Source organism: Lampetra planeri, chromosome 51 (genome assembly GCF_965212315.1).
Source record: "Lampetra planeri chromosome 51, kcLamPlan1.2.h2, whole genome shotgun sequence".
Lineage (NCBI taxonomy): Eukaryota > Metazoa > Chordata > Hyperoartia > Petromyzontiformes > Petromyzontidae > Lampetra > Lampetra planeri.
Genome location: NC_136157.1, coordinates 7,734,009 through 7,747,280, shown reverse-complemented (window position 1 = coordinate 7,747,280; position 13,272 = coordinate 7,734,009). Strand labels below are relative to the sequence as shown.

Genomic DNA, 13,272 nt, shown 5'->3' with positions numbered 1-13,272 from the left:
GTGACATTGTAGTTATTGCTCTGCATCTACAGCAGCCATACGAAAGAAAAAGAAGATCTGTATGTTGAGCTTTTTCTACATACCTATGTTGAACTTCTATGATGTACGTATATTGAACTTCTTCTGTATATGTATGTTGTATGTATGTATGTTGAGCTTCTTTGGCACCGTACATAGGCAAACGTGCTAATTGGAGGTGTGGGGGAAGGACAACAAACTAAACACAAAAAGCAGAAATTTGTTTTTATCGAGCAGAGGACAGATCACGCCTGAGGATGGTGGCGATGATGACGACGGCGTTGCGACTGTGACAGATCCACGCGATGGAGTACTCCAAGTGGACGGGGCGCAGCGCCAAGTTCCGCCTCGTGCCCAAGTTCAAGCGCGACAAGAACCTGCGAGCCCGGGACTCGCGCGCCGGCGTCGCCGTGCCCGGTACCACCGCCGTCCCCACACAGTGCCCCCCCCCCCCCACCCGGTTTTTAAATGGGTATATGAACGGTCACCTCCTGGTAGCTGTTGAGTTGCAGGCAACCTCTTCAATCATGAAATATATAAAACTAACATACTAATTTGCATTGAAATCGAAATTATCAAAAGTTGCTGGCACAGTGCATTATGGGTATGTATCTTGAGCTTCTTGCATCGTACATAGCCAACCGTGCTAATCGTAGGTGCGGGGGAAGGACAACAGACTAAACAGAGAAAGCAGTTCTAAAGAAATGAGTTTTCAATCCAGATTTAAAAGTGACTGCTAATATCGGAAGGAAGAGCGTTCAGACGTGTTGCAGTGAGCGTCTAGAAGCAACGTGTCGCCACCGTTTCAGCCCACGCACGTCGAGCCGATGTCGGATTGTAATTCCTGAATGGGTGAGGCCTGTTTGGTGTTCTCGACATCCAGGGGGTACGATGCCACGGCGATATCCGTTTTCTTAAGATAAATAAAACCCCGTTATCTCCGCGAAGGCCACATTTATCCCAAAACCTCCCCCCGGACCCCTCAAGATCCTCGACGGGAAATGTGCCTACGGAAGTGAATTCAGCGGCAGTTCTTTGACGTCGTCGCCCGCGGCCGTCCTCGCCACTGCAAGGTTACGAGCCGCTGTCATTACGCAAAGCGACAACGACACCGCTTCGCGTCAAACTTTATAACAACAACAACAACAAGAACTCCCGCGCCGTCAACGGGCATCGCGTTTTGCGACGGGAGCCGTGTGGGTGGATGCGGCGGGTGGAACGTGGGGGGCGGACGGCCGCTGCCACTCATGGGGACTGAACGCAGCGGTGGGCCAGGCCATTCCGCACGAAAGTACAAAGACAAAGATCCCCCGTGTAGCCTTAACAGGCTGTTGGGGCAAGTGCCGTTAGCGAGTAGCGCCTATGAAGACCGGCACGGCACATGAGAGGGTGGGTGACCAGCACCTTTTTCTCTTCAGTGGCAAAGTTGATTTTACGCATCGCACCAGGTACTCATTTGAGGCCGAGTAAACCTAGAGGAGGCCCAAGACCGGTTCAGACAAACGCCACTGGTGATGGACGTGAACGGGAATCAAACTCGGGTCGCTGAGATCGTAGCGCAGCGGGCGAACCGCTACGCCACCGCTCCTCATCATACAACACGCAGTGTCACGCAACTTCACGTGGTTGCCATGGGCACACACACACACGCACACAAAGAAAGCAGTTATAGCAATTTGGAGGACGTACCCCACTACGCTGTATACTCAACTATTTCATTGAGAACACATTTGTATTTTTCCAGGTCAGGCCCACTGAGCTGTATAGCTCTGTTTCACAAGCGACCTGGCTATCACAAATGATAGCTCAACGAAGTGGCTTATCACGTGCAAATGTATAGCAGCCAAATACTCGTAAACGCACGATTCTAAATGTGGACGGAAAAAGCGGAGGACCCCGAGAAAAATCCACGCGACCACGGGGAGAGAGAAACACCGCAAACTCCAAATACACAGCAGCAGGCGTCAGGGTCGAGCCCACGACCTCCTGCACACCAGGCGAGGGAGTTAACATCTCACTACCGTGGCCCCATGCTCCACCACGGCCACAACTGCACAGCAAGGCACGTTCATTATTGTTCTTAAATTAAGCATCCCGTCATTTATTGTGTTATGTATATTCTCGGCAAGGATCCTAATGATTAATTTGAGTTTGTGTATTTTGTAATTTTGCGTCGAACTCTGACCCCCATTATCGTAAGGGGAGTAGGGAACCGGCAGTTCACCGGCTTGAATTCCAGCAGACCTCACTCTGCTGATGGGACACTGGATGTCAAGACCAGCCTATGCCTCTAAGCATCGGGCAGTTCACCAGTATTGATCCAAGCAAGCCTCACGGGGCTGATGAGAGACGACGAATGTTGAACCCCATCCACAGCTTGCCAGTCCACAAACCCTTGCTACTGAAATGACAAACTCCCGGAAGGTCACCGCGCCCATGAACTCGCACTCGTGTGTGTTGCTGGCCGAGCGGCTGTCCGTTCCACGTGGCCGTGAGCACAGAGGGCGCCCTGTGTTGGGGCTGGACGGACAGACGCCGTCAAAGCCGCAAGGGACGATCAGGCGCCGTGCTGCTGGGTGGGGCTGTCTCGCTCGCGCCCAGCCAGCGCGTCTGAGTCACTTCGCCAGACGCCTGTGCCAACAAACCGCGTCAACAAACCCCAGCGCACCCCCGCATCCTCGCTCCGACGTGAAACAAAACAAACGTGTCCACCGACTTCCGTTCGGTCGCTCCTCAGACAAATTAAATCGTTCATCGTTTGGCGGCCGATTGGCAAATCACAGGGGGTTAACGTGACGTATTTTAACATTTTTAACAAATGTTCAAACCGACTGCCATTAACATTAATCAGTGCATGAATTATCTTTTGAAATAAATGTCGGTCTTTTATTAATTTGTAATGCGTGAAGAATCCTCAGTTGCTGCTGCATTGCCAGTGGAGCACAAACAACAACATCATCATCATCAACAATCCTTCAAAGGATGAACATACCATAGGCGACATTCGGGGCAGTGGCCTTCTTCACGCGTGGACGAGCAGCCTGCCACTCCACGAGAGGCAGGATCGACGAGCCCTGAGCCCGATTCTGACTTTGCTGAGACGTTAACTCCCTCGCCTGGTGTACAGGAGGTCGAGGGTTCGATCCCGACCCGGACGCCTGCTGCTGTATATTTGTAGTTTTCGTGTATCTCTGCCCCGTGTGGTCGCGTGGATTTTTCTCCGGGTCCTCCTGTTTTTCCATCCACATTTATAATCAACATCACCACGCGTTTAGGGAGTGTTTGCGTGCAATACATTTCCACGCGATGGTCACTGGCATCGCAGTGCGGAGTCTCCGTGGGTTCGTAGCCATCGGACAAAGACGGCAGTCGCCGCTTCGCGAGGGGCTCTCAGACGCGCTTCTGCGGCCGTCTGGAACGCTCTTCCTTCCGATTATGTGGAAGCCACTGGAGCCATGAACTTTGAAATCATCAAGATTGACAAACTCTTTTAATTAGAACTGTTTTGCGTGTTTAGTTTGTTGTCCTTCCCCCGCACCTCCGATTAGCACGGTAGGCTACGTACGGTGCCAAAGAAGTTCAACGTACATGTATAGAAGAAGTTGAATATACGTACATAAAAGTTCAATATACGTACGTAGAAAATGTTCAACATACAGATCTTCTTCTTCTTTCGTATAATGGTGCGGTCACTACTGTGCCAACACTCCCCACTGCAAAATACACAAATATCAGCCTGAACAGACTGTTTGTGTCAAGCACTGTTAGCGAGCACCTATTAAGGCTGACGCGGCAGACTAGGAGGTGTGTGGCCGACACCACGCCTGGCCATCATCATCTCCCCGGTGCTGCCCCATGGACTCGTTTAAGGCCGAGTCTACCTTGGGGAGGCCCAGGCCCTGTTCAGATAATCGTCACCGGTGTTGGCCGTGAGCGGGGAATCGAACTCGGGTCGCCGGGTTCGTAGCGCGCAAACCGCTACACTACCACTCCCCACACACACGCCTCACACACACACACGCCTCACACACACACACGCCTCACACACACACACGCCTCACACACACGCCTCACACACACACGCCTCACACACACACACACCTCACACACACCTCACACACACACACACACGCCTCACACACACACGCCTCACACACACGCCTCACACACACGCCTCACACACACGCCTCACACACACACGCCTCACACACACACCTCACATCTTCACACCTCACACACACCTCACACGCCTCACACACACACACGCCTCACACACACACACGCCTCACACACACACACGCCTCACACACACACACGCCTCACACACACACGCCTCACACACACACACACGCCTCACACACACACACGCCTCACACACACACACGCCTCACACACACACGCCTCACACACACACGCCTCACACACACACACGCCTCACACACACACACGCCTCACACACACACACGCCTCACACACACACACGCCTCACACACACACGCCTCACACACACACCTCACACACACACACGCCTCACACACACACACACGCCTCACACACACACACGCCTCACACACACACACGCCTCACACACACACACACACGCCTCACACACACACACACACGCCTCACACACACACACACACGCCTCACACACACACACACACGCCTCACACACACACACGCCTCACACACACGTGCGTGCGTGTGTCCGCAGTGCACTTGTGGTGCGCGGAGGAGGTGGGCGGCTGGCTGGAGAGGCTGGGTCTCGACGAGTATCGCGACGCCTTCGGCCGCAACGACATCCGCGGGCCCGAGCTGCTGCAGCTCGACCGCCGCGACCTCAAGGTTCGTCCGCGGGCGCCGGGGCCGAACACCGGGGCTGGGGTCCGGGTTCCAACCCCCCCCCTCCCCCCCCTCCCCCCGATCTCCGAGGATCGGAACTCGTGCAGCAGGGGGCGACGTGGCCGAGCGGTAGAGTTCGCCGTAGGAAACGACGGCGGCCGCTACGAGCCGGGCACTTCGCTCAAGATCACGTGACGGCCATTGCGAGGGTGCCGTGGTGGCGAGGAGATGTTGACTACCTCGCCTGGTGTGCAGGAGGTCGTGGGTTCGATCCCGGCCCTGACGCCCGCTGCTGTATATTTGGTGTATCCCTCCACGTTCAGAACCGAGCTGCGCTTTGGTGTTATTTGGCTGCTCTGAATGTCCAGGTGATCAGCCGCTTCGTTGAGCTACCATGTGTGATGGCCAGGTCGCTTCTGAACAAGAACTACGTCGCAGCTCGGTGGGGCCTTACCGGGTAAAATACAAAAAAATCGTCGTAATTGTCAAATTAACAAAATACTCAATTGGGATTACACGTAGCAGCAATCATCACCCCTGACTGACAGAGCAATGCACGTGGTCACTCGTGCGAGACTATCCTCTCTAGCCCTCACCTGGTTCAACAAATTCACTTCGCCGAGCTGTTTAAATGCATCGCAGTCACAATCAAAAATCGGCCGCATTTGAAAAATGACCCCGCCAGATGCCTCCATTGAGGAACCCGACAGCGAGCGTCCACCCCCTGTCTGCGAAATCTGAGCAGGACCCTCCTGAAAACTGGTCTTGAGACTCACTGAGGCTTTCTTGGGCAAACGACAACAACATTAATCATAATCATGCAGAGCACCATCCAGTGTGTTCAAAATAAAAAAGGCCCATTTGAAAGATATTTTTACAGATATTGTAGAAAATCTGTTCTATTCAGCCATTTTGCATATTCGGGGTCTCTATTGTGAGTCGGTGCGTCCCTGTGCTCGTCTATGGGTGTCTGTGTGAATCTGGAGTCTCTGCACAAGTCTGTGTGTCTCTGTGTGAGTCTATGGGTGTCTGTGTGAATCTGGAGTCTCTGCACAAGTCTGTGTGTCTCTGTGTGAGTCTATAGGTATTTTTGTGTGGGTATTTGAGTCTCTTTGTCTGGACAGCACCACACCTGGCCACACCAGGTACTCATTAGAGGCCGAGTCAACCTTGGGGAGGCCCAGAACTGGTTCTCAGATAATCGTCAATGGCGTTGGCCGTGAGCAGGAATCGAACTCGAATCCCCAAAGGATCGTCCATAAATGACGTCACGCAATTTTGGACGATTTTTGACCCCCCCCCCCCCCCTTCGTCACACGGCGTCACAAAAAGTCAGACCCCTCCCCTCAAATATGACGTCACAAAGCTCTGCCCCCCCCCCCTCCCAAAAATATAAAACACGCTTCAAATCGTTTTAAACTATTGTCATTGTCGTGTGTATTTAATGTGGCACTGTCTATTTAATTAAGTAGAACGTGTTGTCTATATTTATTTAAAGTTGCACATTTTGATGGGACGTCACATTTCTCAACCCCCCCCCCCCCTCGTCACACATCGTCACAAATGTCTGACCCTCCCCCCTAGGTGCGTGACGTCATTTATGGACGGCCCCAAAGACAAAGATCCCCCCGTGTAGCCTTAACAGACTTTTGGGGGGGAATGTTGTTAGCGAGTAGCACCTATGAAGGCTGCCACAGCGCACGAGGAGGTGGGTGACCAGTACCGCGCCCGGCCGCCTTTGTCTCCCCAGTGGCGATGTTTACACACTCCACCAGGTACTCATTTGAGGCTGAGTCGACCTAGGGGAGGCCCAGGACCGGTTCAGATCATAGTCACAGGCATTGGCCGTGAGCGGGAATCAAACTCGGGCCGTCACGCAACGTGCTAACCGTTACCCTACCGCTCCCCAATATACAACACACGGTGTCACCCAACAGACAGAGATCCCGCGTGTAGCCTTAACAGACTGTTGGGGCAAGTGCCGTTAGCGAGCAGCTCTGAAGGCCGTCACAGCACATGCACACACACACACACAGGCACACACACAGGTACACACACACACAGGTACACACACACACACAGGCACACACACAGGTACACACACACACACAGGTACACACACACACACACAGGTACACACACACACACAGGTACACACACACACACACACAGGTACACACACACACACAGGCACACTCACGCACACGTTCGTGTTTCCCGACGCAGGACCTGGGAGTTACGAAGATTGGACACATCAAGAGGATACTGCACGGCATCAAGGAGCTGAGCAAACACGCGCAGGTCAGCGAAGTGTGAGAGCCGCGGCACGGCTGCCTGAAGGGAACCACCAAGGAGCGCGCACGACTGCCGACGGACGGACGCACGGACGCCGTGCGTGTACGAGGAAGGAAGGGGCGACGCATCTCATTGGGATTCCTCCAGGGAGCAGCTGCACTTGCCTCCGTGAAAGTTTATTATTCTTATTTTACATTTTATTTTTTACACGATACGTCAGCTCTGTTGATAACGGTCCTGCGGGCCGATGGTCAACGTTGCAGAACAAGGCCAAGACTTGGCTTACGTCGCGTCCGTCTGGACATCGCGATTTGTGTTTTTTTTTATTTTCCGTCCGTGACTTTACACGAAAGGGATGTGATGTGGCGCGCGCACGGTGAAAGATCGGCGAGCCGTGACGTCGCGTCGCCAAACGCAGGGTTGCGTCGTCGGTCGTCAGCGGAGGCACAAAAAAGCACCAGCCGCACTGCTGTTGCGACGAAGACAGGATGGTCTGTCGTGGCACCGTCGCGCTCACTAACGCGCGCGGGATTTTTATTGAAAACACTGAAGCGTGTATCGTGTACGTACGTGCGTACGTACGCATTTTTAAACCGCCGCAGAGCACTGCTTTTGTCAAACGCTGTCCTGACAATCACGCGAAAAAAAACAAATCGTCCTGTAGGATTCCATCGGAGTTCAATGACAGCGATTCCCGGCCCGGGCGAGCACGGGGGCAGCGGCGCTCATCTCCTGCTCGCAGCCCCGAGGCGGCGGTGTCAATTCCACGTTGCCGTGACGGGCACGGCTCTGACCGCTGGGCACTTGTCCCGCACGGTGCTACCCAAAGGGTACGGTCAGGCCCGGTCTCGACGTGTCACGGAGCCTTGGGCAAGAAAAGAATGCGGCTCCCGGTGGAAGTGATCCAAAGGATAGAGCGCCAGGTTCATAAAACGCAGCAAATTGACACAGTAGGGGGCACAGGTGGTTAATTGAGCGGTCATCTCGGTCAGGCAACCCATGGCACCTGGGTCTGTCCCGTGACATGTCAGCAGCGAGCCCTTCCACTCGTCACGTAGCCTCAAAGTGCACCTGGCCTGGCACAAGTGAATGGCGGCTGCAGTTGTTAGCGCGCCAAAGGCAATTGAAAGTCCCATTCGGCCGTAGGGAAGGAAAGACGTTGCCCACCCCGGGACTAATCACAAACAATGCTCCGTCGGTGGCCTAGGTGGCCGCTCCTGGAAGCTCACCCCGAAGGCCGGGGCCTGTGTGCGATAATCTGCGCGTGAATGCTCTTGGGAAGGATTGTGTGGTAGGGTGAGGTTTGGTGGAGTCCTACAGGAGGTGACTGAACCGTGTTTACCAAATCGGTATTCGTTTTGCGTTTTTCTTTACACCTTGCAGGTGCAATCACGGGGCGCGGTGGCAACAGGGTGGCGTTTGTTTACACTTCGTAACAAAGGCCCCCAGTGCGACATTACCGTATGCTCAGGGTTATGAGACGCACGCAGGAAAGTAAGACTCGCCCCAAACGTTTACACCTTGCAGCCAATCAAGTTATTATAAATATTGTCACAGGACAAATATCCCCCCCCCCCCCCCCGTATAGCGTTGATAGGATTTTGGGGCAAGTGCTGGCAGCGAGCGAGCACCTGTGAAGGCCGGCACGGCGCACGCGTCTGTGGGTGGCAAACACTAAGCCCGTGACGCCATTGTCTCTCCACACCACACTGGATACTCAATTAAGGCTGAATCAACCTAGGGGCGGACCAGAACTGGTTCAAATTCACACATACCGCGTGATAACACGTAACCCCCAACATTTTGTTTAACATACGGGGGTGGGGAAACGGCGCTTTTCTCCCGTTTACAGCCCTGCAGATCCAGTGGTGGAAATTCCACAGTCGTATGGTGGGTCAGATTCTATCCATAGGACGACCGCTGTTGACTTCTCCCACAGAGCGGTACTCGTTTTTATCGACCCCGGAGAGCTGATGGGCTGAGTCAACGTCCCCCCCCTCCTCCTTCCCCACCGAAGCAGGATTTGAACTCACGACCTTCCGACCGCGAGCCGCCTGATTGGTCAGCGCGTTTTGTAACGCGGAGAAGTCCGGCGGTGGGAATTGATTCGCGATTGTGCGGACACTGGATGGGGAGGGCGCCACCCTCGCTCGCTCGCTCGCCGCCGCGTGTTTTGTGAAACAACGAATGTGCACCCTCGCCTGGAGCGCTTCCGTAAACTGGAAACATTTTTGGGCGGGTCGACGCATTTAGCTCCCGTCGCTTGGCCCAATTTGGCGCCGACGTTCTCGTCACCGGTATTTTAGTCGTTGCGATCTGGTCTCAAAATAGCCGCGATCGCGGTTGGCGATTTTTAAGATGCTTGCACGCAAGCCGCCGGCTAACTTATTGTTGTTCTCTTTGTTTGATGGTTTTCCTCCCCTTGGGAGATGTGTACGGTATAATGCCACGGCCGCATTTGTCCGTGAAGCTTGTTCACGCACGCTCCGTCACCGGGTCTCAGGGCGAGTTGGGTGCGAGGAATTGAGCGTTTTATTGGCGATCCCTTAGCCCCAGTCAAGTCAAAGCCACTACCTGCTCGAACGAGCATTGGTGCTTGTGCCCTGTTTACAGTCCTGCAGAGCAAGTGGTGGAAATTACACATTCCTGTCGCGAGGGCGAGGAGTCCGTCCCATCAGACGACCACCGTTGAGTTCCCCCGCAAAGTGGTACTAGTTTTATCGTCCCCCCCCCTCCCGGAGGAGTGATGATGGCGATTGAAATGTGGGTGAGGCGGACAGAGGGAACGGGGCTGTGTCACAGCCTCCCAGGAAACATTTCTACGCTTCAGCGTAAAGGTCAACTCAACATTGTAGTCCATCTCTTGGCTTTCCGTTCGCATTTTTTCACCATCATCGTTTGAGAAGACGAAACACTGGACCAGTTTGAACTTTCTGGGTCTCATCTGCAGGGTGTAGCCTGTTAAAGAAATAGCTGCCGGGCTGCCTGATATTACGGGTTCTCTATTTATTACAAGTATTATTTAACCATAAAATACACCACACGGACGCGTAATACATATTGTACATACAAGTGACGTTGCTGTTGTTATTATTAAAGTATTATTTTGTGTGATGGTAATTTGATTTGCCCAAACATATACTGTACATATATATTTTATTTGTTAAGACAAAACCCATTCCCGTCTTTGCGCGTTCGAGAACGATTCAATCGCACTGGCGGCTTCGCTCCGCATGGCGATGCTCTACGCTCCTTCGGGAAGAGCGGCGCGGGTCTTTGTGCCGGGCCGAGCCTGATGTCTGTGCCGCCGATATGCGAGTCTGCGGGGAACGCGTGGTCTGTCACATCCGCACGACTGACAGATCGAGGTGGGTTAAGGAATGAATACCACGGGACGTAGATGAACCGCTTCTATTGTCTCTCAAACCTCTTCGTACTTTGTTTCCCTCTTCCCGTGCCTGGAACAAGGAGCCAGGTGAACTTGACACTCGTCGTTGAATTTGCACAACATCAGCAGAGCTGTGAGCGGTCTTCTCGCACAGGTGACAGAGAATTTTATTGTTTTATTTTTATTATTTTATTATTTCCCTTCTACGTGACTTTACCGAAAGAACCACGGATATGAGTAGGTGATATATGGTTCACTTACCACGTGGGTTTTCACGGCCAATATCACGGATGCGTGTCATCGATCTTTGGGTGATGCCTCGTAATGAGCTGACATATCCCGTGTTGTCAACACCCGTTGCCACCCGACACAGTCCAACAAATGTAATTGTCGCGTGCACAAACGTTTCACGACAATTATGATCGTATCAGCTCACTCAATAATTATCGTTTCAGCTCACTCACCGGCTAAGTTGACGAATAATTGATAAATATGTTCTTGACAATTGCCCTTCAGCCTTCAACGTTTAATTTGTTCGGCTGTGTCGGGTGGTGGAGGGTTCCTAACGCACACAAACTTGGTTGGATCGTCACGCGGCCTCACACAACAAAAACTTAATTGTGAATCTTGCACGTGTTATGTTCATCGACATCATAAATAGCCGGTTGCCATCATCACAAGGGCTGTGTGCAGGAATGTGCACGCAGATTTGGGATGTCATCTTGACACGCACAGCATCCCTGTCGTATGTCACCGTGAATGACACCTTGTGATTTATTTCTCCCCTGGATGTTAAATCTTCCCTCTTGAGCGAGACAACGCGCACGCCTGAGCTCGCGTTATGGTAATTCCTCGCTTAACGAGGAACTCTTTAGGACGGCATCGTGACCGCGTTAAACTCGGGGGCCACTGTGATTTTGTGAGATTTTATACAAAGCGCATTAGAACAGTGACGACGACGACGACGATGCGGTGGTGGTGTTAGAGTCTAATAAAACAAAAAAATCCATCGGGCATGGCCATGTCATAAAAAATATATATCGCGGAAAACGATGGCATTTTTACGTGGAACACCGATATGCGTGAGGATTGTACCAGTCACGAGACATCGTTTGTCCCTGCTTGAAAGTGGGCAATCTCAGTCTGAAGCCCTCCTCCGTACGGGACGAGGCCACCTACTGGCCTCCGTTGTTGCTGTTGCGTGTTTCGGTGTTGTGGAGTTCGATGTGGAGTTCGATGTCCTGGCCGCGCACCTCCGATGAGCACGGTTGGTGGTGCGAGAGAAGTTCACCGTACGCACGAAAGTGAAAAGGCCACGCTCGGGCACACGCTCGGGCGTTTTTAAAGTACGTATTCGAAGTACAAAGAGCCGTGCCCCGAGAACCCACCTCGAACTGAGAGGCTCTGTGCCTCTAACCATCTTGGCAGTTCATCAGGCTTTGGTTCAAGCGAGCCCAACTGTTGCTGACGAGACACTCACAGCGTCAAAACCCTTCCGGAGGTTTGCTCTCGTTGAACCAATGCTTGCTGAAGTCATTCTCTTCCAGAAGGCCGTGTGGTCGATTAAAAGTGTGTTACCCAAACATATATTTAAACTTGTGTTATTCTACGCGGAGGGACAGATATGGGAAGGAGGCGTAATCATTTTCTGCATATTTATTCCACGACTCATAATTTCCAGAACGACGCTGATGATTATTTTGTGCCATGCCCAAAGGCACGTTTTATAAGGCTTCGGGTAACGACGGTGGTGGTTCTGGTCATGCTTGTGATGGCTGTGTGTAGTGTTTGAATGTTAAAGATTAACGAGATCCATTCCCGTTATCAGTAGCGCAGGAATGTTGCCGGTTCTACGCAACAACAAACAAAAACTCAGTGGGGAGGAATGTTTGTGTGTGGAGGGTCCCGCATGCCGTTATGAAACGTAACCAAATTTGTGTGTCTTTGTGTGTAAAGCGATGCACAATGTTACGTTGTGTTGTTTACATATACTCCATCACATAAAACATGGTAAATATCGTGACGTATTGTTTACAGTATTGTGCCGGTGGGGGAGCGAGGGGAATAAGCTCAATTTTGTTTGCGTAAAGGTATTTTTACACTGATACGTGCATTGCTACGACAAGTCGTTCGAGGCTAATCTGCAATTTAATATATATCTTTGTATAATATCGCTAAAATAATGTAAGATCTTCGCCAATTGTCTGTGGCGTGGTCGGGGCCATATATGGCTACTCCGGCGTGTGAAGTGACATCACAGCTGTGCAAGGCAGTGTGGGTATTTTACAAAATGGCTGCAGGCGGCGTGCTGCGGTGCAGTGCAGTTTTTAAACACGTGGCGCTTTCTGAACCACTGAAATGATCCGTGTTTCTTTTTTGGGCAGGCCACGTAGGTCGTTTTAGCCAACATTCTCATCAATTACCCTCCACCACCCGACAAGATGTTTACGTTTACGGGAATATTATTTATACGTGCCAAGGTAATGGTAATATTATGACCGATAAAACGAGTGATATTGAAGTCAGTCTTAAAAGACTGAAGCCACCACTGAGGAAGCGTTATTGGTCAGAATATGATCAATATTTTATCACTCACAATACGGTACAGTAATATCGTTGTAAGCGTAACAATCCTGTTCGGTGGTAGAAAGTTCATGTCAAGGGATGTTTGCATAAAGCCACCACGTGACCAAACCCAAAGACAAAACATGGATCACGATGGAAGTGTC

The 13,272-nt window shown here is 52.0% G+C and overlaps 1 protein-coding gene across 3 annotated transcripts in view; it reads left to right on the top strand.

Annotated features, from left to right (window-relative positions):
* Positions 1-12,566, top strand: part of LOC144734462 (diacylglycerol kinase delta-like) — a 70,074-nt gene extending 57,508 nt beyond the window's left edge. For all 3 annotated transcript variants that reach the window (XM_078616656.1, XM_078616654.1, XM_078616655.1), the window contains 3 exons: positions 315-435; positions 4,733-4,863; positions 7,087-12,566. In XM_078616656.1, coding sequence (XP_078472782.1) covers positions 315-435; positions 4,733-4,863; positions 7,087-7,176 — 342 coding nt within the window. In that variant the 3' untranslated portion in view covers positions 7,177-12,566. The remainder of the gene's footprint in view (positions 1-314; positions 436-4,732; positions 4,864-7,086) is intronic.
* The last annotated feature ends 706 nt before the right edge of the window (positions 12,567-13,272 follow it).